Here is a 26,593-nt window from a genome sequence, read left to right as displayed (position 1 = left end):
GCCCCCTGCAGCTCTCCGGGACGCCGGTGCGCCAGCTGCAGAAGGGCGCATGCCCATCGGGTAAGCGCTGGGTGAGGGGAAGAGCATTCTTCTGAGGAAACTGAGGCCCCAGGTTAAGGCCGACTCCAGGTCCTCGCTCCCTGGGCCAACTGGGCGGCCATTAAAAAGTAAGGCTTCCAGATGGAGAAACCGAGGCCTGTTGGTTCAGTCACAGAATTCCGGTCAAAGGGAAACCTGGCAGGCCCTGACCACCCCCAGAGCCTGTCTAGCTCTGTATTTCTCCACCTCCTGGCCTCACTAGAACTTTCTGGCACATGCTCATTTCCCTTGTCCCCGATCCCTGCTCCTTCAGGGTGTCAGGTGCAAAGCAATCTCTCCTAGCCTGGAATCTCCAGTCAGGGGCCCTCTTGGGGTTCACTGGTTAGCTGTGGTTAAAATGCACGTCTCTAGAGAGTGGTTTGGTACAACGAACAGTGACCCCTGGGGCTCCCTGGGGAGAGGCAGTGGGTGTAGAGGGTGTCTCAGTCCCTTCAGACCCCAGAACAGCCTCCCCAGCCTGCAGTGGGCCCTGGTTGGCTTCCTGCCATGCAGGTGGATCCTGTCCATGGAGGAAAATGCTGGGAGACTCTGCCGTCGCTTTCCCTCTGAGGAGGCGGCCCTGCCGTTGGCTAGGGAGGTACTTGCCAAAGCTCAGTGCTGGGCCCTGGGTTCATGGTGATGAGTCAGGCTCCCCGGTGTGCCTTCAGCTCGCAGCTGGAACAGGGAGCAGAGGGACTGGCTTAAGGTTGAATCTTGAAGGATGAGGATGAGCCTTGGGATAGCCATAGAGAAAAGCGTTCTGGAAAGAGGGACTAGCACGAACAAGCACAGGCAGGCCTTACAGGTTCCTCTGAGAAGCAGGTGTAGGGGCCTTGGTGGGGCGGGGATGACGCCTGAGGTGCGCGGGTCAGCAGGGACAGGATGAGTGGCCATGGCATCATGCCAGTGGCTTCGACTTCCTCCTGTAGGTTGGTTCCCAAATCTGGGCAGTATTCTGTACATTGGGTCTGTGTTCCGAAGGCTGGGAAAGTGAGCACTCTATCCCTGTAGGGAAGACTCCGGATTTGAGTCGGACGGCGGTTCTGAGAAAGCCTGCAGTAAGGAAGAAACAAGGGGGCCAGCAGATGGCGTAGAGGTTAAAGCGACTGGGTCCCAGGGGGCCGACTTCACCGTCTGAGTCTCAGACCAGGCTGCTTGAGAGTCCAGCCGGGCGCACGTGCGTGTGTACCCGAAATCCTGAGAGGAGGATGGAGAAGGGAGTGCGGCGTGGTCGCCCCTGGCGGGGACTTCTCATGTTCCTTCTTTCTCTCTCTTTGGTGAGCACATGTGCCTTCTAGCAAAACCCAAACCAAATAAGCACACAGACGCAGATGGTCAAACCCCGAGTTCCCCGAGATTCTCAGCAGAGCTCTTTCCTGGCGGAGCACGCACACCACCTCCGCCCAGCACAGCGAGGTTTTGGGGAGCCAGTGTGCGAAGTATCCTGGGAACGGGTATGATTATATAGGAGGGCTGTTTTAGGGTGTTCAGGGTGGGAGGTGTCTCAGTGCATTTTGTGCCGCTTACAACGAAACACCTGAGTGAGTGACTAAGGGGGGAGCGGACTCCCTCTCAGTCCTGGATGCTTCTTGTCCAGAATGCTGGCAGGTTGGGCTGCATCTTCTGGGGGGAGGAATACCGTACCCTCATGTGGTGGCAGCAGGAGGGCAAGCTGGAAAAAAGCCAACGCTGGGTGAAGCCTCTTGGATAAGGGTCTAAATCCTGTTCCCAAGGGGAGGAGCCCTCATGACCCCATCACCTCGTAAAGGTCCCACTCACTGACCATTACGTTTCCGCACCTGGGCCTCAGTAAGTAGTGTGACTGTGGCACAGTCAGTAGTGTACTGGACTGCAGAGCCGGAAGCCACCTGCCGATCATGGATCAAGTCCCTGGCCCAGCTGACCTGAAAATACACCAGTTGTGTATGCATGCCCAGAACTCAGGGTGGCCAGATGAGAAGGAGGAGGTGACGGGATCGCCAAGGTGCTTCTCTCTCTCTCTAGTGTGTGCATGCATATACTGTATTATAAAAAAAGAAAGAAGCTTTAACCCCTGACCTTTGGAGAGGTCGCAGGGGGCGAGGGTGATAAAGTGAGACCTGTCTAGACTGTGCCTAGGAGACCAAGAGGTGACAGCATGGTGCCCCTGGGTGACTTGGAGATGGGCATTCTACCTAAGTGCCTCTGTACCCCCGTAAGGGACCTATCCACTTTGGGGCTTAGTACTGTCCATCTCGGGCTCTGCTGATGGGTGTGAGGGGCAGAGGCTCGGGGTGGGCCTGGTGCCTGCTCACCATAGCTGGTTGCGTTTGATGGGGCCACTCCCAACCCCACACCTGCCCCTGTGTAGCAGGCAGTATGAGAATAAAGACTCAGGGCCCAGAGAGGTGGGCAGGGAGGTGGAGGTGGGCTAGGCATTTCAAAACACTCGTTCTTGACTGATGGAGTTCACATTCGTGAAGCATCTTTCTTCTCCGTATGCCTGACGGGTGTCGGGCTGGTGACATGGGCATGGGGATGAAGCAGACCTGTCCCTACTCCAAAGACTCACAGACCACCAGGGAGACACATGGGAGGCTGAGAAGAGGAGTCTGAGGAGCACAGACAGACGGGGTAGGGTAGCTCAGGAACGCGGACAGGTGTGAGGTCCTGGCTGGGGCTTCAGAGCTCCCAGATCTGCTGTCCCGACACCATCCTCATCATGGAGTGACGTTAGACACGTTTCAGAATTCCCCTCGGTTTCCTCATCGTAATGGCAATACGACGGGAGCATTGGTAAGGTTTAATCCGCCAAGACACACAGTCACAGCGAGGGCTCAGCAGGCCCTGAATCCACTGTACCGGTACCGCTGGCACGTTTGCTGCCACGTCCGCCTCACCGGCCAGGTCGGGGAAGGCTCCCAGAAGGAGCTCTGGGCCAAGCCCTGCAAGGTGAATGGGAGCTCCTTGGGCAAGGGGGAGGCACATGTAGAGTGACAGAGGTGGCAAGTACTAGGGTGACAGGGATGGCACATACCAGGACAACAGAGGTGGCGCGTACCAGGGTGACCAAGGTGGCGCGTACTAGGATGACAGAGGTGACACGTACTAGGGTGACAGGGATGGGACGTACCAGGACGATGGAGGTGGCGCGTACCAGGGTGACCGAGGTGGCATGTACTAGGATGACAGAGGTGACATGTACAAAGCAGAGGACAATGGACAGATCCCCGAGTCCTTGCTGCCGCCAGAGCCTGCAGTGCCAGGAAACTGCGTGGAGCTGGGGCCAGAGGGGAAGGGAGGCTGAGAGCCCAGAAGCGGGGCCTGGGTGGGTCGTCTCTGTGGCCTTGAGTCTGTGGCAGCCTGTTTGCACAAGCTCCTCGGGGCTGCTGCCCGACTCCAGGGTACCACTCCCATGGTGACCCACGTGCAGCCTGACACCGCGTCCTGTGGGGACCTCCGATACCGGGTTTGACGGGGCCACACACAGCATCCAGGCCTCACAGAGGATCTGCTGGTGCTGGGTCTCTCGCTGGCACCATCTCATTGACCCTCTGTGAGGATTTTTTGTCGTCGTTGCATTTTTTGAGAAACCACAACAGGCTGACTGAGGCTGGGAAGAGCGAGGTGACTGGACTGAGGTCTTGCGACTAGGAAGTGACCAGTGGCTGGATTTGAAAGCTGTGCTGTCTTGGGCCTCAGGCTTCCTTCTGCAGGGGGCAACAGGGTCCCTGAGACCTGGATTCAGGTCAGGCCTGGGCCTCCAGCTTCATCCTCCGTGGAGTATCCCCAGGCGGCATCCACCCTCCTGTCCTCCCTGGCCAGGAGTCACTGGGTCACGCCCACATACAGCGACATGTGGGCATTTTGGCACGGAAGTCCTGCAAGGTGAGGTAGCCTCACCCGGGCCAGCTGTGTTTCACTGACCCTGGGTTGGAGGGTCCATGCCTTCCCTTCCCCTCAAGCCTCCTTTCCTTCCCCTCTCCTACTTTAGCTCTTCCCCCTCTGCCCGAACTTCTGCAGAGCAGAGGTCTCCTTGGCATCCCAGGCCCTGCCTTTAAATCCTACCAGGTGGGGATCAGCAGGTGGCTTGGTGGTTAAGGTGCTGGACACTCCCACATGGCCGACCGTGGTTCAAGTCCCAGACCTGGTGGCTTGCTTTCTCACTTCCTCTCTCTCTCTCTGGTCAAATTAAAATAAATGAATGAATAAGTAAAAGTAAATAATTCCTAAAAAAAAAAAAAAGTTATGGAAAGGCATGTTTAAAAAAAAATCCTACTAGGTGCTGAAGATGGGTGGCCCTGCCTCCAGCCCCCAGCCCCCAGATCTGTCCTGAGCTGGGCATGTGCGAATCAGCTGCCTGCTGCTCTGCCTTGGTCTCTGAGGTCAGTCCTCCCAGCTGAGCTGAGCGTGGAGACCACCTTCAGGCAGAAGCCTTATTGCCTCTGGTCCTCTGCTTTCCCGCATTCCTCGCCTCCCCCCCCCACCCCACGGGTGCTCTCAGCTCCATCATGGAACGTTCCCCCAGCAATGCTGGCCCTACTGACTTCCCCACCTCCCTCGCCCTCCCTCCCCTCACTGCCCTCACTCCCACACAGATGACCCTGATTCATTCGGACCCTCTCCAATGGCTTCCTACACTGTCTTGGACTCACAGACCCTGCCTCCACCCTGCCCTGCCTACTCCATGCCACTTAACACCACCTTCTCGTCCTCCATGCTCCAGCCAGGCTGGTCTCTCCTTGCCTCAGGGCCTTGGCACCTGCTGCGCCCACGGCCTTGGGTGCCCTTCCCTCAGGTTCACGCGGTCAGGTCCTCGTCCTGCCTTGGCCAAGATGTCCTGCTGCTCTCCCTGCCCAGGAGATCCCTTCATTACCTGGTGAGCACGCCCTGGGGGCTCCTCCTGACACTTAGTCACCTCCCTTACTTGCTTATTGTCTCCTCCGCTTCATCGTCACCTTTCCCCAGCCTCTGAGCCCTGGTGGCAGGGGCCTGGCACAGCAGCTGGTGCCTAGGTGATACGAAATGGACAGATGGCCCATGTGACAGGTAGACTCCGTGGCCCTCCCAGGGGTGCTTGCATTCCTCCAGTGACAGGCTGACCGCTTCCCCAGGGAGCCCCTTCCTATCGCCACCTCCACAGCAAGGTGGTAACGCAGAGCAGAGTGGGTCAGTGTGGATCAGCGGGATTGCAGAAGCCCAGCGAAGTGTGTTTTGAGGGTGTCTGCGTAGAGAAGAGGTTTTCCCTTTCACGTAATGGAAGCCCTGTGACCCGGCAGCCTCTCACCTACCACTGCAGACAAGCAGGCCTCTGAGTACCCCTTCACGTCAGAACTTAGAGCCTGGGGCAGTTTACAATGTGGCATTTAATTGTCAGCTTTTATTGCAACCTGGAGCAGGTTCTGAGGGCATCTACCGGTTTTATTTACTTAAGAGCTTTGACTTTTAATCCTTTTAGCAGCTTCCTGGGCTGGAGGCGTCTTGGAATTTGCATTCACGACTAATCGGGCAAGATGACACTTCCCCTTCTTCCCCACTCCTCCCTGCCTGGGCCAGAGCTGCCTGGATGCCAAGAGTCTTCGCCAAGGCCAAGGCCCCTGGGAGCCAGGAGTCAGCCAGAGAGGGGCTGAGGCCCAGGACACTGTACAGCTGCCCTTGCCTGCCAGGGCTCGGCCTCTCCCTCTGCTGCTCTGCTCCAGGCCTGGTGGCGCAGCCCCATCCCTGCAGCAGCCCCCACAGGGTCCCTTCCCACAGCAGCCTCAGGGTCTTTGTGAGACAGGGATCTCCCCTGCTGAAAGCTCAGCCGTGGCTCTCACTGCCCTCAGGACCACGCATCAGACTCCTGACGTGGCTTTCAGCCAAGTGTGAGCCGGCCTGTTTACTGCCCATTCTCACCCCAGCCAGCCGGTCCCTGTGAATCCCCTGATCTGTGTTGTAAGAGACAGAGGATGATGTGTGGAGGAGAGGGAAACCACCTCCAGAATCAGGGAGGGCTTCCTGAAGGAAGTAGTATCGCAACAGTCATGGAGAGGCGATCAAAGGGGGCCTGTGCAGAGGAGGATCACTCTGAGTAGAGGCTGATCCCAGATGGAGAAGGCACGAGAGTGACTCATCTTCTGGAAGTGAGGGACCCTTGAAGGTATAAGAACATTCGCAGAGTGGGCACAGGGACTCCCAGGCCAACTCGTTAGGAGGCCAGCACCCTGAGCGGGGAGAGCTGAGGATCCCCAACCACAGCGAGGCAGAGGGAGAGCAGGCTCTGAGGCACTGGGATCTAGGACCCACGTGGGGTGGCGGTGGGCAGGTGGCTGCGTGGTGGTCCTTTCTTGGAGGTGGGACACCCAGGGTGATCAGGTTCGGTGAGGCCAGGCGGTGAGTTCAGGCTGGGCACTGCTGGGGGACACTGTGTGGACAGCATCCTACAGGGGACAGAGTTCCAGGGCAGCCTTGTCGATGAGTTGCCCCATCATGTGTTACTGGGCCATGTCTGTGTGTCGGGGGGCACGGCTGGGTTTGGGTCAGCACAGCAGGCATCTCCACCACTGCCTTCTCCAAATCCAGGTCCTCTTCTTGATTTAATCCACCTTGAGAAGACCCAGAGGAGCCCACCGGTCCCCTTGGGGAGGACAGAGAGGTGTACCTACCCACATGCTCGGACAGCGTTGTGCTGGGTGAGCTGCAGCTGACTGCGCCAGTCTCGACCCACTGGCCTCAGCCACCTGGCCTGGCAGGCACCCCTTGGCTCTCTGCGAGGCTCTGGGAACGCTGGGGAAACGAGGCCAACGCAGTACCCGCTCAGCCACCCCAGAGGCCTGGGAGGGAGCGGGCAGGTGGCCGGCAGGATGCCAGCGTGTCCTGCCAAGCAGTCTGAAGTCCTCCCGCCCAGCTTGCTTGGAGGGAGAGAAGCCACCAGGTTTTATGGGGGTCAAGGGTATGACACCAGGCTGTCTTCCAGGTTCGCAGAGACATAAACACATCGTGTGGGTATTTAGGCATGGCTCTTTATAAGAATAGGTTTAGGGAGATGCAAAGAACTGTCCCGGGTCACACAGGTCACACAAGTGCAGTGCCACGCTCTGTGCTGAGCTGGGCTCCCTGGTCTTCTATCTGGTGCTTGGTGTGCCAGGCAGGCCTCAGCCCCTGGAGGAAGTGACCTCCCTGCTTGGTTTTGATGAAGGTGTTGAATAAGTGGGTGAGAAACAGAATAAAATCGATGCTTTGTCCGCAGTAGAGCAAAACCACGGCCAGAGCATAGATTAATACAGACGTGCCCTAACCCTGATGCCGGGCTCAGTGCAGGGCTGGCAGTGCACAACCTGCCCAGCTGCACGCAGTAGTCCCTTTCAGCACGTGATAGGCGGAGCTGGGAGTAAGACCCAGTTCCGCCCCACGCCTTGCTGCTCAGGGATCAACCCCTCTGCCACTTCCCATGCGAGACCCCAAAAGTCTCCTAAGCTCTTTTGTCTTTGCTTCCTCCTCCATGAAATGGGAATCACAGTGGTGTGCTCCCCACTGTGTCATTGGACAGTCAATGAGATGACAGAAAGCACTTTGCACCTGGAAGGGCTGATACACGAGTGTGAATGAACCTAAGTAGGCCCGTAGATGTTTCTCACGTAAATGGAGTTTGTGAGCCAGAGGTTTGCAGAGGGGCTGCCATACACCAGGCCCTTGCTGGACCCGCTTGGTCCCCATGTCACCTCTGAGGAACCTGAGACCAGAGGGGTCACCTGGACCCAGCCAAGGCAGGGAGGGCTTCTGGTAAGAGTAGGGTAGGGACTGCCCCGTCTCGGCTTCAACCCTGAGTCTTGCCTGGACTGTGGGACCCTTCAAGGGGACCAACGCCCTCTTGATGGAGCACAAGCTGGTGGCAGAGCCTCATCCTCTAGGGGGCTGGGCACAGCCTGGCTGGGCATAGAATCTCACAGCCAGAGGAGCAGGCAGGCCCCAGGCTGAGGACGGGCCAAGGCTGGGCTGTGCTGGGAGCTAGCTATCCAGGCACTTTGGCCAAGGACCAGAATGCTGCAGGGGAAGGGCCTGGCATCAGGGATTGAGGGCCTGGCTGTGCACTGAGGGTGGGTCCCATGACCTCTCTGAGCCTTGTTTCTGCTCCGTTACTAATGAATCCTGCCTCACAGAACTGCTGCAAGAATTCAGTGAGATCACAAATCCTGGAGGCCAGCCCTGCTGCCTGATGGGTGTGGTCCGTGTGGGGGAGGCAGCTTTGTTGCTTTAGGCTGGGGCCACCGTCCTTGCCTCCACCCTAGACAGGAGCCTGGGCCCAGGTCCGCAGACAGCAGCATCCGCCCCCCCTGGGAGGCACAGCTGGATCTGAAGCTGATGTTTTTGACCGGGTGGGGGAGGGGCACAGTTCACTTGGGGATAAACAAGTTTTCAAGAGGAAGCAAAACACAGGGAACTTCCTGGGAACTAATTAGGCCCAGCGGAGGCTCCTGGGGCTTCAAAGTCAGCCTCTTGTAGTGGGCAGGGCTAGAGAACCTTCTCTTACTCTTCCTCCCTCAGTACTTGCTCCTAACTCACCCGTCTGGTCAGTCGTGGGTCAGGCGCAGTCCAGGCTCAGGGATGCCTGGGCCACAGGCACAGTCTAGGGACAGGAGAGGAATGAGGTGCTGTTGGGCCCAGAGGGGAGAGGTTGCCTACTGAACCTGCAAAGTCAGGCAGACTTCCCAGAGGAGGTGCTGTTGGCCTGTGCGTTGAAGGATGAAGGGAAGGGTATTCCTGGCAGAGGGAACTGCATGTGCAAAGGCACGGGGACACACAGGAGCACGTGTGCTCAGGGAATTGGAGCCAGGGCTTCAGAGGGGAGAGTGGCGGGAAGTGAGGCCACAGTTGTCAATGTGCCCTGGATACCCTTAGCTAAGACGTCTCCATCTGATCTGCAGGGTGCAGTAAGATTATGGACAGGTGTGCACGGCCGGGGACTCTGTGGCCATCCATGGATGACTCTTCCATCCCTGGCCCGCCAGGTGACAGAGGGGTTTGCTCATTGCAGGGGGCAGTAAAACAAGGGGCAGTGGCCTCAGAGTTAGAGAAAAAGACCTAGGTCTCAGTTCTGGCTCTGCCCAGAGGGACCAGTGCCTACAGCTGGGCAGGTCATGCACTAACACTCCAGGGGAAGCTGGTCACATGGTGACCTTTGTCTGTGACCTGGCCCTGGAATCGTGCAGTGCACAAGCTGTGCATGGGTGCAGGGTGGCCACGCGGGGTACTTGGGCCGTGGCTTCACGCCATGCCATCTGTTCCATGGCAGTTAAGTCAAGGCCAGCATGTAGCAGCATGTAGCCCTCATTCAGGGCCTGCCACTGTCCCTCAGTGCTCCTGGAAGCCCTGCCAGGCAGGAGTGCTGGAGGTAAAGCCCTGAGTCCCGGCTTCTCTCCCTGCTGGCTCTTCTCCCAGTCTCCCTCCATGCTGGCTGTGTCCCCTCTCCTGGGAGGTGCCACCAGACACCTGGCCTAGATTGCTTTGCTCTGTGTCAAGTTCTTCCCAACTGAAACTTCTAAGGCCTTAAGATTGGTTTATTTTTTTATTTTTGGAAAAAAAAATGTTAACAGCTGAATCTGTTTGAGACTGACTGTTGACTTCGGAACTTTGGCTCAGCTGGAGTGGGGGGGTGGGGGTTGTCTAAAAACCCCAAATAAACAGAGTCTGCTTCCCAGCCGTGGGGCCCAAGGTTTCATGTGGAAAGAGGCGGTGGGAACCTCATCCTCCCTTCCCACTGATTCAGCGGTGACTCATCCATGGGGAGGAGGACCAGAACACAAGCCCCTGCCCCCTTCCCCCCACCAAGGTCGACTTAAAGGCACAGGGCCCTGCAGGGATGCCCAGGCCCTGGGGTGCTCAGGCTCTGAAGGCCTCCAGGCCTGGGACCTAGGTCAGACCTTCCACCCTTCAGTGAGTGATCGTCTGTGAGCCTCACTTTCCTGGACCATAAAATGGGCCGCTGTTGCGATTGCAAGGTTGTCCGGGGACTTGGTGAATAGGCTGGGTGGTGTTGTCTATGGTGCGGTCTGTAGAGGTCTGTAGAGGTCTGTAGATCTGTCGTGGGCTGGCTGGCTGGAGTCAGGCAGGCACCCTTGTCCCGGGCCGGAGCAGCCTGTCTGTGCTGGAGGAGCTTCTCTCTGGAGATGCTGCTGCCCGGCACCCAGGGGCGAGTGGAAACAGTCCTCGAACCCCTCCCGTTTCTCACCAGCCTCTTGTAGTGGGCAGGGCTAGAGAACCTTCTCTTACTCTTCCTCCCTCAGTACTTGCTCCTAACTCACCCGTCTGGTCAGTCGTGGGTCAGGCGCAGTCCAGGCTCAGGGATGCCTGGGCCACAGGCACAGTCTAGGGACAGGAGAGGAATGAGGTGCTGTTGGGCCCAGAGGGGAGAGGTTGCCTACTGAACCTGCAAAGTCAGGCAGACTTCCCAGAGGAGGTGCTGTTGGCCTGTGCGTTGAAGGATGAAGGGAAGGGTATTCCTGGCAGAGGGAACTGCATGTGCAAAGGCACGGGGACACACAGGAGCACGTGTGCTCAGGGAATTGGAGCCAGGGCTTCAGAGGGGAGAGTGGCGGGAAGTGAGGCCACAGTTGTCAATGTGCCCTGGATACCCTTAGCTAAGACGTCTCCATCTGATCTGCAGGGTGCAGTAAGATTATGGACAGGTGTGCACGGCCGGGGACTCTGTGGCCATCCATGGATGACTCTTCCATCCCTGGCCCGCCAGGTGACAGAGGGGTTTGCTCATTGCAGGGGGCAGTAAAACAAGGGGCAGTGGCCTCAGAGTTAGAGAAAAAGACCTAGGTCTCAGTTCTGGCTCTGCCCAGAGGGACCAGTGCCTACAGCTGGGCAGGTCATGCACTAACACTCCAGGGGAAGCTGGTCACATGGTGACCTTTGTCTGTGACCTGGCCCTGGAATCGTGCAGTGCACAAGCTGTGCATGGGTGCAGGGTGGCCACGCGGGGTACTTGGGCCGTGGCTTCACGCCATGCCATCTGTTCCATGGCAGTTAAGTCAAGGCCAGCATGTAGCAGCATGTAGCCCTCATTCAGGGCCTGCCACTGTCCCTCAGTGCTCCTGGAAGCCCTGCCAGGCAGGAGTGCTGGAGGTAAAGCCCTGAGTCCCGGCTTCTCTCCCTGCTGGCTCTTCTCCCAGTCTCCCTCCATGCTGGCTGTGTCCCCTCTCCTGGGAGGTGCCACCAGACACCTGGCCTAGATTGCTTTGCTCTGTGTCAAGTTCTTCCCAACTGAAACTTCTAAGGCCTTAAGATTGGTTTATTTTTTTATTTTTGGAAAAAAAAATGTTAACAGCTGAATCTGTTTGAGACTGACTGTTGACTTCGGAACTTTGGCTCAGCTGGAGTGGGGGGGTGGGGGTTGTCTAAAAACCCCAAATAAACAGAGTCTGCTTCCCAGCCGTGGGGCCCAAGGTTTCATGTGGAAAGAGGCGGTGGGAACCTCATCCTCCCTTCCCACTGATTCAGCGGTGACTCATCCATGGGGAGGAGGACCAGAACACAAGCCCCTGCCCCCTTCCCCCCACCAAGGTCGACTTAAAGGCACAGGGCCCTGCAGGGATGCCCAGGCCCTGGGGTGCTCAGGCTCTGAAGGCCTCCAGGCCTGGGACCTAGGTCAGACCTTCCACCCTTCAGTGAGTGATCGTCTGTGAGCCTCACTTTCCTGGACCATAAAATGGGCCGCTGTTGCGATTGCAAGGTTGTCCGGGGACTTGGTGAATAGGCTGGGTGGTGTTCTCTATGGTGCGGTCTGTAGAGGTCTGTAGAGGTCTGTAGATCTGTCGTGGGCTGGCTGGCTGGAGTCAGGCAGGCACCCTTGTCCCTCTCCCTCCCTCTCTCCCTCCTTCCCTCCTTTTGAAATGTGTTCAGAGGCTGCCTCACCGGTGCTGCTTACTGGAGAGTGGGCTGAGCAGCCTGTCTGTGCTGGAGGAGCTTCTCTCTGGAGATGCTGCTGCCCGGCACCCAGGGGCGAGTGGAAACAGTCCTCGAACCCCTCCCGTTTCTCACCTCCCGGATCCCCACGGCCCCCTACTGCTAGTCCGTGCTGCCCTTCCCTGCTCTATCCTCTTTTCCAGAGGTATCTGTAGTAGGGAACTTGGGAAGTCCGTGAAGAAAGACGAAGCCACGCCTCACCTCACCCAGCCCCCAGTAACCACCACGTAGCGTTGTGGTGTGTTTCCTGCCGACCTTCTACTTAGAAATATTTCACGGAGGGTTTTTTGTTTTTTAACTGTCTCTTATAAAATTGAGTGTCACCAATTTTAAGTGGTCTCTGGGAGACCGCAGTGGAAAGCAGCGTCCTAGCAGAGACGGCTATGCCAGCCAGTCCTCGGGCTGCTGAGGCGGAGCTGGGAGCCCCGAGCAGCATAGGGGGACCCGGGGACTCCGCACCTGCCCTGAACTCTGCCTCCCTGCGCCCTCTGTGAGGCCCACCACTGGGTGGACAGGACGGCACCTGGAGGGTCTTCCGGTCCGGGGGTGTGAGAGTCTCCGAGATCCAGGATGAGGTCATGCAGTAACTCAGCCTTTTCTATACTCTTGCAGGGAGAGCTGACATTTCACCCCTCCTTTGTCATGGCCGCACAGGGCCCATTTCCCAACCCGCCAAATCAGAATGCCGGTAGCTACTTTGCTGGGCTACTCAGTTCGACAAGTGGCTTTTCCTGTGCCATTAGCCTGCCCGATCGCAGTTCCAGGCCTGGTACAGGGCACCTCTGGCCTCCCCTGCCTCTGCCCTGGGCCGCCCTCTGTCATATCCCTGGTCACACTGTGCTGTACTTGTCTGGACACTCAGCTGTCCCACCCCCGTCTAGGCCACTGCATTTCCAGCACTGGCACAGGACCGGCCCACAGGGACTCTCGGCATCCGTGCAGTGAATAAACTCCAATGAGAGCAAGCGCCACAGATGGAGAGGGCTGCCTGGAGGAGGCAGGATTTGGGTTGCCAGAGCATCGTGGGAGGAAGAAGCGGGCAGTGTTCGTGCAGGTGGAGGCTCAGAGAGTCAGAGTGTGGGCATGTCAGAGGTGGCACAGCGGGGAGAGGGGGCACCAGCCTCCACCAGGTCTGCCCATCTCCAGGCACCTGTCCCAGCACCTCATGTCAGGCACACGCCTCGGGCTGGGACATCCAGGGCTGCAGACCCCCTGAGTCCTCCACAGCTGAGGGGAGCAGGGTCTGGGTTTAGTGTTCCTTGGGGGAGTCCCTAGGGTCATGAGGTTCCTAAAGAACCTTTGGAGAAAAAAGGTGCTCCAGAGATGTTCCTTTGGAACATCTTGCAGATCAGGGCAGCTGGTTTGTGGCTGATTTCCCTCTTTGCTTGGGGGCCTGGAAGATGAACCCGCTTTCCCAGGGGCCAGGAAGTGGGGAGGACATGAGAGCCCAGACCTAGCCACCTGCCAGGCAGAATTTCCAAAAGGGTCAGCAATTCCTAGGGCATAGAGAGCCCTGGGCACCGAGTGGCCCTACCCCTGGGGTTGCTGTTAACTTGGCCTCTGAAACTTACAGCTGCGACACTGCAGGAGTTGGCTCCCGAGAGGAGGGCTCCTGAGCATGGGCCCCCACATCAAGGAGTTGGTCTGAGCAGACAGTAACCTCACCGTGGCCGGCACCTCCCAGCCAGGCCCTGGGCACCCCCAGACAGGCAGCCTTTCATTCAGCTGACCGCAGTGGGCTAGGCCCCAGGTGACTGGTGTGCCCACCACTGAGAGGCAGAGATCTCAGGATCTGGGGGCCTCTTCACCTCTAACTCAGAGCCTGAGTCTGAGGGTCTAGCTCAGGCTTAAGGGATAGTCAGGGCCTTGGGAGCCCCAGGGGCAGTAGGGACACCTAGGGAAGGAGCCCGGCAGCCTGCGAGAATCTGCTTCTCTAACTAGCCACGTGTCCCTGGGCGAGGGATCCATCTACCAGGCCTCGGTGAAATGGAACCAAAGAGCCCACCCTGGCTGCCGCCTGGAGAGTCGGGAAACTCCTGGGCAGGCGTGGGGACCGTGTTTGCCCCACAGATGTTCACGGAGCACGGCCTGTGGCTGCATTTGACGTCTTCACTCCACCACTTCAGACAGTCTGGGAAAGCAGATTTCACCTGGTGCCCGTGCCACTCCCCACGGCCGTCAGGACTACCCTTAGCAGCGAGCTGGGCTTGGCTGAACCTCTTGGCTGGCCCGTGGTGGAATGGGAGCGTGGGTGGTGGCTGCCACCGGACTGGGAGCTTTACAGTCTGCAAGTCACTTCTCCTCGAGTCCCCACAGGCCTGGGGCTGGGGTTGGAGTTGGGGGTTCATCTTTTGTCCCATTTTTCAGGAGAATCAAGGTCCAGCAAGGTTGAATGATGTGCCTAGAGCCACACAGCTAGAAAGCAGCCATGTGCAGCTGGGCCCTAGGTGTGACCTCCCAGCCCAGTGCTCATTCTGGAGCCCAGGAGCCACCTACAAGAATTCTGAGCATTCAGGTTCCAGATGGTGGGGACCTGGGAGACTCGGCACAGGCCCGTGCAGAGACCAAAGGGTTGTGGGCCTTGTGCCATGACATGCCTCAGGCCTGTGGTCCTGGCAGGCGGCTTCCCCTGCTGCTGACGGCAGCAGAAATATGAGCTGGTGAAGGCTCCAGGGAAGTTCGTGAACCCCTGGCAAGTTGGACTGGGGTGTGGCCAAGATAAACGCTGATGTGGGGCCCTGTCCACTTGGAAATCAGCAGCCGGGCCAGGCCAGAAGGGGGCCACCCTGGGGACAGACCAAGGGGAGCTCAGAAGGGATGACCAAAGGGCTTCCACTGACCCCTCGTCCTGTCACCACGCTAGCCCCAGAGCCCAGAAGGACCAGCAGAGCCAGCAGAGAGAATGGAATTGCTGTAATATGGAGCCGGGAAGGACCCCGGGGATCTGGGCTAGATTCATCCTCGGCATCACTGCCGTGTGGTCCAGGGTTAGGCCCTAACCTCTCTGAGCCTCCTTGCCAGCCTGGCTGGGTCCAGTGAGGTGATGTGAGGAAGCTCAGCACACAAAGCCTTTGTTAACCATTCTCAGGGGGGAGAGTCCCCTTTCCAAATGTCTGGGTATCCCTGCGCTGCTGTGGGGAGTCCCCAAGGGGCTCGGCCCAAGCTGAGGCTGGCTCTAAATGTGACGGTGGGGGTCTCATGTGGAGCTGCCTCCTCGCTCCACCTGGGCAGGGGCTTCTGGGAGCTGGCGGTGTCTGGATCACTCACACACCTGGTTCTTGCCGTCAGTGCAGGTCTCCACCAGCTGACCAGCCCGCGGTACAAGTTCAACTTCATCGCTGATGTGGTGGAGAAGATTGCGCCGGCCGTGGTCCACATAGAGCTCTTTCTGAGGTGCGTGGTGTACCCCTCAGTCCTTGGCTTCTCCGTGTCCCCTGGCACCCTCTCCACCTGGAGGGGCCCACACTAGATTCAATTCTATTAGGTTGGTGCAAAAGCAATGGCGGTTTCAAACTATGAATTTTCAATCAGTGTAACTAGGCTTAGATACATCTTTATTCATCAAACTAGGAGCCGTTACAATCAACACATTTTTGCCAGTGAGAAATAAATTTGTCTGTTGCTGTTGCATGAAAACCTGTGCTTTGGGATTCGGCGAATTCTTGGAAAGTATCTCCTGCATGCCGCTGGTTATGGAAACGTTTTCCCTGCAAAACAAAGCTCAGAAAGATGAATTGTTCCTCGAAGGAGACAACATGGAACTTCTTTCAAATTCAGCCACTGTGATTCAGCAAGTCACAACCGTTAAAGATAAGGATGTCAGAAGACTTTTGGATGGTATCTATGTCTCTGAACAGGGAACAGTTCACCAGGCTGATGAATCAGATCCAAGAATCTGTCCAGCTACAGATGACTTGTACGTCCTATATGCGATACTTTAAAGAAACAATGAAAGGTAACCGTTGATGCAAAAAAATAAGAAAAATAAGAAAAGAAATAAAAACCTGAGTGGAAAAAAAAAACTTGTCAAGATGCTTGAAGAAGCGGTGGTTGATTTGCAAGAAGTCAGATGAATATGGCAGATGAGGCAAAACTTTGAAGCCCACTTCATTCAACTTTTGAAGCATTTGTTGTGGGACAGGCGGTTGGGCGTTGTCATGGAGAAGAAATGGGTCCTGTTTGTCGATCAGGGCTGCTGCAGGCGTCGCAGTTTTCGGTGCATCTCATGGATTTCCTGGGCACACGTCTCAGACGTAATGGTTGTGCTGGGATTCAGAAATCTGCGCTCTCTTGGTGGTCGTCAACTTCCAGTAGACATGGCTGGCCACTACGCTCCTCATTTTCCAGGCGCTCGCAAACCTTTTTGAACCACCACTGCACTGTACTTCATTAGCGGTTCCCGGGCCAGTGCGTCGATGGTGGTGTGAGTTATTTCCGCAGCTTTACACAACCCATTTTGAAGTTGAATAAGAAAATCACTTGAATTTGCTCTGTCCAGCATCATTCCCATAGCCTAAAGTACGTAGGAAATAAATAGCAAGTAATAAGTCATTAGCAAAAGAAAGCCAAGCCAAAACAAAACATAAGGTGAGACATAGAAAAGCACGTTACAGTGGTGTATAACATAACCGTATTTATTTAAGAATGTATCCAGTATCAAACGGCACATTTCCACAATGCAAAACCACAGGTACTTTTGCACCCACCTAATAGCAGCCTGGAGAGCAGAAACCAGCTCGTGGTCAAGCTGACCTCTCTAATCTCTTGACTGCTTGGGTGTTCTTGGGAAAGGATGTCCCCACCACGATATTGATCTCCCCTTCTAGGGAGGTAAAAAGTGAACCTGGGATTGTGGTGTGGCCATCCCCCCACCCCGGGGAGTGATTTCTAGCTTTCTGTCTCTCTGTCTCTGTCTCTCTGACAAGCTCAGGAAAAAAAAAAAAAAGCAGTCTCACACTTGGGGCCAGCAGGTAGGATGCGGTTAAGATACCATATTCCCATATGGTTGATTCCTTGGTTCAAGGCCTGGACCCAGTGGCTTGAAAATTATACCAGGCACATGTGCATATGTGCCCAAAGTCCCAAGAGGAGAATGGAGAAAGGATTGAGATATGGCCATCCTCCACTGAGGGATGACTTCTCACGTTCTCTGTCTCTCTGTCTCTCTCTGGTTGAGTGTATGTGCCCTATGGCAAAAATCTAAAAAAGAGTAAAAAGAAAGTGACCTCCATCTCACAGAGCTATGGCAGTTTGCAGATGCGCAGTCGTTCCACCAAGTGTTTCAAGCTCCCCATGTATCCCTAGCCCACAGGGTTGAGTAGAGCACTGACAAATAAGGAGGAGCCAGGTGCCCTGGGAAAGAACAAAGGTGCTTCTGGGTGGGCTCAGGAGGCCTGTTAGCTGAGCTCAGAGTGAGTGCCGAGAGACCGTGCAGAGGGTACGTAGGGCGGACAACAGACTTGAACCAAAGTGCCAGACACACACGTTCAGGACCGCGGCAAGGCCAGGGTGGCTGGAACAGCATGAACGAATGAATGCATGAATGAGTGTCTGAATCAAGGGGTGGACATAGGAATGCGTGAGTGGATGAGTGAATAAGTGAAGGAATCAGCCAAAAGGAAGTGAATATCCAAACCCGGAAGAAGTTTGCTCCGCCTTACCTCCCCAGCACGCCCTGCCTCACCTCCCCAGCAGGCTCTGCCCCACCTCCCCAGCACGCCCTGCCTCACCTCCCCAGCAGGCTCTCTCCTTGCAGATGCATAGGTGGACCCTCCTTCCTTTCTCCTCCCAGGCCCCGCCCTGGTCCTCTCCTCACACACCACCCTGACCTCTTCCTCCTGGGCAGTACCACTAGGACTATCAGCTGGTTCTGGGAAGTCCTGCCCTTGGAACGCTGCAGTCTTGCAGCATGGCCTCAGTGCAAGCTCTCACATCACTCACGTGGAATCCTGAGGTCTATTCCCAAACTGACTGACATTCCTGCAAAGAGCAGCAGCTCACAGCACGGACCTTCTCAAGTTCCAAGTGTTCCTGCTAGCTGTCTCTCTAACCCTTTGGCCTCTGGGTGGAGGGGAGCCAGCAAACAGCCTGGTTGCGGCACCAGGAGCCCAGACAGGTGCCTGTTCTGATAGGATCAGAGGGAGTCAGCCAGTGCCAAGCGCCAGTGGTGAGCCATCGCTGAGGGCATCAGGCCAGGCCTCCACAGGCTGGTCTTTCTGCACAGCACTTTCCCTGAGGCCTTTACTCCCTGTAATAGAGGCGGGCCAGTGCCATTGTGTCCCACACCAAGACACAGAGGACGGGGTGACTCCCAGGAAACCCCTAGAGTGATTTCTGGCTCCAGCACAGCACTCCCTGCTTGCTCCATCTGAGCGCTTGTCACAGGGTGTCACTGCCCTCTCCGTCTCTGCCCTCCTGGGGGCACCCACCTTCTAGAGGTCAGAGCCAGACACTGGGCCACAGCCCAGGCAGCCGCCTCTGCCAGCCCCACTCTGTACTGACTGACAGCTCACATACCCACTGCTCCCCAAGGCCTTTTCTGCTCTTGGGTTCACTGCATCTTCCCGTGAACCCCAGAAGGTGACTTGGTTATTCCCACTATCTGTGGAAGCAGAGGGCAGAGAAACTTACCCAGGCTCACATGGCTGTGAAGTGCCATGCTGGGTTTGACCCAGGTCTGTGACCTCAGAGCCAACCCTTTCCCCTGCAACACGCTGACCCCTCGTTGCCCTTTCCTTGGGCCTTGGACCCTGAGACATATCATTAAGGAAATTACAATTGGCCATGCTAAGTGGCATGTCGCTGGCATCCCAGGCAGCTTGGATGGGCGCAACAGTTCTGCAGGAGGCCCTGGGCACCAGGCTCTGAGCAGTTAATTACTAACTGCAACCTGTTTCCACCTCGGGCTTGGAGACTGATGCTCTGAGTAGGTGGGAGAGGCCACGGTAGAGGAGACAAGATGTCCATCAGGCACGGGAGGCTCCCAGCAATGATCTTTGCACTGGGGTCTGGCATGGATATAGAGACCAGTGGGCAGCCTTGAGCCCTTTCTGCAGACCTTATGCATATGCATGCCAGCTTTGCCAGGCTCCGAGGGTTTCCAGGGACTGTGCAGCTACAGCCCCCACTCCAGGGCATATGCAGAGCTGGTGGAGTGGAGCAGGCCACAGCTGTGAGTAGGTAGATGCTGTGGTCATTGTGTAGGGTGGCTGAGTGACCAGATGCCCTGGCTGCCTGGGCACAAACCCCTACTCTGTCCTTTGCTTGTCTGCCAGGCAAGAAGCTAACCCAGGCAAGAATGTCTGGGCCTTAGTTTCCCCTCTGTAGAGACCGAGAGATATGTACTGTGTGAGTTTCCTATGGCTGTCATAACAAAATACCATATGTTGGGTGTCTAAAACAACAGCGATGCATTGTCTCACAGTTCTGGAGGCCCGAAGTCCGAAAGCAAGTTGTTAGCAAGGCTGGCTCCTCCTGAGGGCTTGGAGGGAGAGTATCCTAGGCCTCTCTCCTGACTTCTGGTGACTTCTGGTGGTTTCTGGCTATCCTTGGGGTTTCTTGGCTTTAGATGCATCAACCGTCTCTGCTTCTGTCTCCCTTTGGCCTTCCCTTGTGTCTCTATGTCAGGATTTCTCTCTTAGAGACGTGAGCCACTGGATTAAGGGCTCCCCCAACCCAGCATGATCTCAACCTTACTTCATTTCATCTGCAAAGCCCCTGTTTCCAAATAAGATCACATCCACAGGGCCCACCAGGTGGCATGTTGGCTAAGGCACTGGACTCCCATATCTGCTGACAATGGTTCAAGTCCTGGACCCGATGGCTTGAAAATCATGCCAAGTGCATGTGCATGCATGCCCAAAATCCAGACCAGAGAATGGAGGCGAAGAGAGTGTGGTATGGCTATTCATCTGGGAGGTGGACTTTCACTTTCTCTGTCTCTCCCCAGCACACACACTATGACAAAAACCTTAAAAAAGTAAAATAAAGAAGGGTCAGACCCACGGGTCCAGGGGTTGGACTTGAATGAGCCTTAGAGGACACTACTCAGCCCACGACGCCCACCTTGCAGGTGGGCCATGAGTGTTAAATGACCTTCTCTGCTTTAGATGGAAAGCCCAGGGCGTTACCTGTTGTTCTCGGTGGTGTTTCTAAACTTTGCAGAGACCGTTGCTTCCCCGAGGTGTGACAGACATTCCCACTCCTCTGTGGTCTCCCTCTTGCATGGTCCCAGCCCTTAGAGGCCCGTTTTCCTCATTCATCTCCACTGAACAGCCTCAGAGACTGAGGACTCCAGACCCCGAGCCAGGGCCCCTGAGATGCCCTCACGCTGGAGCGGGTCCCGAGCTGCCTGCCTCCCTCCCATCCTGGGAGTGAGGCGCGGTCCCTGCTCAGACGGCTCTGGTGGGGATGTGTAATCCTCACCTGTCAGTGGGCACTGGCACTGGACTCCATGCGGCTGTGTCACCCATTCAGTGCTGTTCAGAGACAGCTGCTGAGCCTGGCCTCACCTTGTGCCTGGGAGCCCCCACCCTCTCAGCATGCCTCAGGCTCCCCCTGTGTCTGCCTTTGGGAAATTCTCCAGAGCCTGCCCCAGCACTGCCACGCTCTGCTGCTGGTAGCCACCCTAGGACTGTGGGTATCGGGCTAGAGGGAGGTAGGAAAGGTGTGGAGGCGGAGCACTGCCCCAGGCCTTGGGGAACTCCCATCCCTGGGCGCCAGTTCCTGGTGCTCTACGCACTGACCCCTCTCCCTGCGGTATCAACAGTCCTGTGTAAGAGCCACGGGCTGCCAGGCACGTTAGCGACCAGGCAGCACCATTTAGTGGAGCAGACACTTCCCAGACGGGGAGACTGAGGCCGAGGGAGTTTAAACAGTCTGCCCAAGGGCAGGCAGATAGGTAAGGACTGGCTGAAGATGAGCGTCCGGTCCGACCGGCTCCAGGGCTCTGTTGTCAGGGTTACGCGTTCCTGCTGTTGGCAAGGGTCCAACACCACCTGTGCTCTGTCTCATCTCAGCGAACCGCAAGTCCCAGATGGCCATCGCCACCTCTGTGGCCCTAACGTGGGTCTTGGCTTACGTGACGTAGCCAGGGCCACAGCCAGTAAGTGACTGGCTTTAACCTGGGCCTGGGTTTTGGTTTGCGGCGCGCGGCCGGGCCCCCAGCCAGTAAGTGACTGGCTTGAACCTGGGCCTGGTGAGCTCCAGACCCGGGTTCTTTCACCCCCACACTGGCTCTGCTCCTCACCTGCCAGGCTCCCCCAGCACCCCAATTCCCCTGAGCCCGAGTTCCTGCCCTAAATGCCCGCCTGTGCTTGCCTGGCTACAGACACCCTCTGTTTGGCCGAAACGTGCCCCGGTCCAGTGGCTCGGGCTTCATCATGTCGGAGGCCGGCTTGATTGTCACCAACGCCCATGTGGTGTCCAGCACCAATGCTGTCTCAGGTCGACAGCAGCTCAAGGTGCAGCTGCAGAACGGAGACACCTACGAGGCCACCATCAAAGACATCGACAAGAAGTCTGACATCGCCACCATCAAGATCAACCCCAAAGTGAGTGTGGGGGGCATGGCTGGGGGCATCTTGGGCTGAAATCCAGATCTCAGGATGAGCCCACCCAGCCTTCTCACTGGACAGTCGGAAGGGCTGAGCCCATAGCCCTGGGTCTCAGGACTCCCTGCTCTGCTCTTCCCCGAGCCGCCAGGTCTGGGCAGAGTGAGGTTGCCATGACTGGTCAGGAGGCACATGGCTCAGGGTAGGGAGAGGAGCTATCTGGTCTTCGGGAATGTCGTGGCGTAGTTTCTGTCTTTCTATGCATGAACACATCAAGACTTTCCTGATGACCCAGTAGTTCACGTCACAGCCCATGGAGTCCTTCGTGGTCCCACCCAGACCCACTCCTGGGGACGCAGCCTCCCTGTGGGGTGATGGAGGCCAGGTGGGCAGATGTGGGACACGAACCCTGTCCCTCCACTCCATGACTGTACCACCCCAGCGGACCAAGCCGCCTATACCAGGGCTGTTACTACCCAGCAGCCCCTAGAAGGCCTGCCCTGGAACGAGGGCTGGCCTGCCTACTCTAATTCTCACCCCAGTCCTGGGAGGAAGGAGCCCTCACTACCTTGGAATTTTAGGTGTGGAAACCGGGGCTCAGGGAGGCTAGGTAACCCCCTAAGATCACAGCTAGCTGGGCCAGGGCCAGCCTATTCAGCCAAGACCCAGACCTTCCTCCAGGGTCCAGTGTCAGAGCACCATCACTCCGGGAGGGCTGAAACGGGGTCACCTGTGGCCTCCTTGTGCCATCGGTCACCGTCTGGACTGGGAACTTGTCAGAGCAGCAAGTCCGGCCGGGCCGCCTTGGACTGTGTAGATCTGGCGCCCCTCTGTGTGAGTGCAGCTCCCTCTTTCCTGCGCTCTGAGCTGCCAGTCTAGTTGGCTTCCCTGGCCCAGTGTGAGAAGGTGCAGGTGTCTCAGTGTGCACAGGGGGAATAGCAGAGCTGAGGCTAGTCGCTCTGCCTCTCCAAGCCTCCGTTTCCCTGTGTGCTTGTACTGGGAGAGCAGGTCGGGCTGGATCAAGGACCCCGTAACTAGAGTCCCGTGGTCCTTAGCGGGGTGCTCCACCAAGTGCATCTGCATGGGGGGTCCATACGGCATGGTGGTGACCACGGCTCCGTCCGGATTTTCAGAGGGCCCTGTGACCACTGAATGGCAGGGCTCAACACCTCAGAGGCCGCGCCACGCTGGACTTCCATGTGCCTTCCCGTGATGGACACCCACGGCCTGCCCTGGCAGACAGTTGGTTGCTGACATGGCTGAACTTCTGTTCCATAGATGCCAGCCCCAGGTCTCAGCCAGAGGCTCTCCTAGCCGTGGTTCACATCAGCACTTTCCTCACCGCCTGCCGAGATCTCTCTCTGGTCCCCACCAAGGGCACTATCTGAGCCTCCCGCCCTCCTCTTCCCCTAGAAAAAGCTGCCGGTGTTGCTGCTGGGTCAGTCGGCGGACCTGCGGCCCGGAGAGTTTGTGGTGGCCATTGGCAGCCCCTTCGCCCTGCAGAATACCGTGACGACAGGCATCGTCAGCTCCGCCCAGCGGGAGGGCAAGCAGCTGGGCCTCCCGGACTCCGACATGGACTACATCCAGACCGACGCCATCATCAATGTGAGTCCCTGCCGAGCCTGCCAGGCCCTCGAGGGGACCCTAATCAGGCTTGCCCCCAGCCCCGGAGCCTGTTCATCGCTCTGTACGTTTGCTGCTGGAGAGTGCTTGCTCTCCGCCCAGCGGAGCTCTGACCCTGAGGCTTTGTCCACGGTGCCTGGCCGCCCGGAGTACAAGGCTGCTGCCCCGCCTCCAGCAGCCCTTCAGAGGTGCCGAGCCATGGCCGTGCTCCTGAAAGACCTTTGCCTGGATGGAGCTCCTGGTCCACATCGCTTTCCATCATCACTGTGCTTGTATTGAGAGGCGCTTTCTCCAGGCGCCCCGACGTGCCTCTGTGCTCAGGCGCATTCCTGGAAATGCCAGTCTTTGTAGACACCCTCAAGGACGAGAGCCAGGACCCCACTCTCCACCCACCCAGAGAAGCAAGTGGTTGGCACAGAGCACTGGCCCGGTCAGCAGATGGGTGTCCACTTGGCCTTAGCAGGCCTCCGCGTCCTCATCTGAAATAGGGAAATGGGCTGACACCTTCACTACCGTCAGGGCGAAATCGATGATGTGTCCCTGAATTGCTTCGAGTTAGGGTTGGAAGAAGAGCTTCGGGAATGCTCAGGCAGGACTCGGTCCAGCTAACACCCTGTTTCCTCTCTTTTCAGTATGGAAACTCTGGGGGACCCCTGGTGAACCTGGTAAGTGTCCCCCAAGCCAGAGTTTTTGGTTTCCCAGGGCCGTGCTCACGTGGGGGAGACACAGCTTCAGGGCAGGGACAGGCTCTCTTCCCTGGGACCTTATGCTGAAGCAGGGACTGTGGCTAGGCTGAAGGTCTGGAAGGAGGGCAGAACCCCAAGGCCATGCTCCCTGTGCTCCTCAGGGTGCTGGTGGCCGTCAGGACTGAGGAAGCACCTGAGAATGGCAGCCCCAGCCCCACTGCCCCCCGGGGGGTGGGCCAGGGGAGGTTGGACCGGGACCAGTCAGCTCCGTGGGACTTCCTGTCCGCAGGGAGTTCACAGCATCCTCATCTCTCCCACTTTCCTTGATTACCCCTCCCTGGTTCTGTCCTAGTCCGAAGTCAGGCTCACTTTCATACCACGTGAACACTTCCCAGGATAAACCAGGAGTATAGTTCAGAGTTCCTGGCCCTTGAGGAATCAAACGCATTCCTGGCCTCAGAGAGCTCCCATCCATAGCGGGGAGGTGGCCGCGGTGAACAGCCCAAGCACGGAGTGTGCAGTGTGAGATAGCTCGGAGGGACACTGGGCAGAGAGACCTTGCAGCTGCCGTGAGATGGGCTTGGGCTTCCTGGTGGTGGAACATCCAGTGCAGGAATCAGATTGAGGAGGACTGGGTGCAGGAGCACATTCAGGAGGGCCAGCCACAGCCGCATGTCCATCGTGGAGTTGGGCCAGGGGAGGTTGGACCGGGACCAGTCAGCTCCGTGGGACTTCCTGTCCGCAGGGAGTTCACAGCATCCTCATCTCTCCCACTTTCCTTGATTACCCCTCCCTGGTTCTGTCCTAGTCCGAAGTCAGGCTCACTTTCATACCACGTGAACACTTCCCAGGATAAACCAGGAGTATAGTTCAGAGTTCCTGGCCCTTGAGGAATCAAACGCATTCCTGGCCTCAGAGAGCTCCCATCCATAGCGGGGAGGTGGCCGCGGTGAACAGCCCAAGCACGGAGTGTGCAGTGTGAGATAGCTCGGAGGGACACTGGGCAGAGAGACCTTGCAGCTGCCGTGAGATGGGCTTGGGCTTCCTGGTGGTGGAACATCCAGTGCAGGAATCAGATTGAGGAGGACTGGGTGCAGGAGCACATTCAGGGAGAAGGCACAGCCCAGGCCGGGGAGGTTCCCAGAGCTCAGGCAGGCACTGTTGCTGGAGACAGAGAAGTCTAGGCGGGAGAGGTCAGAGGGTGGGACAGTGTGAGGCCTCAGGCCACATGCACAGATGGGCTCCATCCTGCACTCCTGAGAAGCTTCGAAGCCATGCCTGTGTTGGGTCCCCTGTGGAAGGCCAGAGCCGGGAGGCCAGTGCACATCCGCTCTCCAGGCAGTGGGGACAGGCAGGCGGAGGATCAAGGGCGGACACGGATCCCTGGCATCCACAGCTTCCTCTACTGGGCTGGTATATCCTCTCTCAGTTTCCGGGGACAAGGGAGACAAGGCTCAAGCCCCAGGGGGTCAGGGGAGGTGAGTCTGGAACCAGGCCCCAAAAGGGTCCCCTGGAGAGCAGGCCAGGCCCTGAGGTTGCGTGTGTACACCTCCCCCTGCTGCGGCTGGGAGGGCAAGCCCAGGGCTCACGTGCCAGGCTGAGGGAAGGGCTCCTGCCCAGGAGCGTGCCTGAGTGTGAGTTCCCCAGAGGCACAGGCAGGGCGGGAGGTGCGTCTCAAGTAGCCCGCAGATGGAGATGCCAAGGAGCTTCGAGCCCTGTGCATCACGTCCCTACCCCTGCTTCCAGAGGGAAGGGTGGGCGGGATCTTGGGTCTCCACAGGCCTCGTCATACCCTCCCTGTCTTGGTCCCTCAGAATCTAGCTAGGCCGTGTCCTTGGCCCGGTAGGCACTGCCCCCCAGGGACAGACGAGCCTGGGTGCAGGCCTGAGCTGAGGGCTTCCCTGGCAGTTCTCTCTAAGGGTTAGGGGGACCGGAGATGGGGTCACCGACCCAGATCAGTAAGGGAGCTTCTCAGAGGGGCGCTGACAGTCGGGGCCAGCCTCTGGAAATGGAGCCGCAGACAAGGGGCGCCGTGGGCAGCGATTTGCTCTGCTCCTCTGAGTGACGGCCCTGCTCTGACCTCTCTGCCAGGATGGCGAGGTCATTGGCATCAACACTCTCAAGGTGGCAGCCGGCATCTCCTTTGCCATCCCTTCTGACCGCATCGCACAGTTCCTCACTGAGTTCCAGGACAAGCACGTCAAAGGTAGGACTCACCCGGAGGGTGGACGGCAGGGCGGAGGCCCTCAGCCTCCCTGTTCTCAGGCTTTGCTCTCTACTGACCCGGCCCCTTCACCCACCCGAGCTGTGGGGCGGGACCTCCAGGACGCTCAGCCTCAGCCTCTCAGGGTCTTCTTCCCTGAGCCGCCTTGATTTATGAGCACGTCCACCCGGTGCCCCTCCAGGCCATCTCCTGCCTGGGCTCTCCCAGCTCAGCTCCCACCAGCAGCCACCTGGGCTCCTGGGTCCTCCCATCTGGGCTGCTCCGACATGGTCAGAACCTGTTCCTTCCTCCTCTCCTCCTGCTCGTCCTGCCTCCCATCTACTCTTCCTCTCTCCTTCCTCCTCTACACCTGCTCATCCTCCCATCTGCTCTTCCTCTCCCCCTCCTCCCTTCCACCTGCTCGTCCTGCCTCCCATCTACTCTTCCTCTCTCCTTCCTCCTCTACACCTGCTCATCCTCCCATCTGCTCTTCCTCTCCCCCTCCTCCCTTCCACCTCCTC

The 26,593-nt window shown here is 57.7% G+C and overlaps 1 protein-coding gene across 1 annotated transcript in view; it reads left to right on the top strand.

Annotated features, from left to right (window-relative positions):
- HTRA3 (HtrA serine peptidase 3) overlaps positions 1-26,593 on the top strand; it is a 42,945-nt gene that overhangs the window by 323 nt on the left and 16,029 nt on the right. The window contains 6 exon segments of the mRNA XM_027773605.1: positions 1-60; positions 15,300-15,399; positions 21,335-21,557; positions 22,971-23,165; positions 23,816-23,848; positions 25,961-26,075. The exon segment at positions 1-60 is cut by the window's left edge and continues 75 nt beyond it. Coding sequence (XP_027629406.1) covers positions 1-60; positions 15,300-15,399; positions 21,335-21,557; positions 22,971-23,165; positions 23,816-23,848; positions 25,961-26,075 — 726 coding nt within the window.

This window comes from Tupaia chinensis, unplaced genomic scaffold, assembly GCF_000334495.1.
Source record: "Tupaia chinensis unplaced genomic scaffold, TupChi_1.0 Scaffold000360_1, whole genome shotgun sequence".
Classification (NCBI taxonomy): domain Eukaryota; kingdom Metazoa; phylum Chordata; class Mammalia; order Scandentia; family Tupaiidae; genus Tupaia; species Tupaia belangeri.
This window is presented reverse-complemented; position numbering and strand designations above follow the sequence as displayed.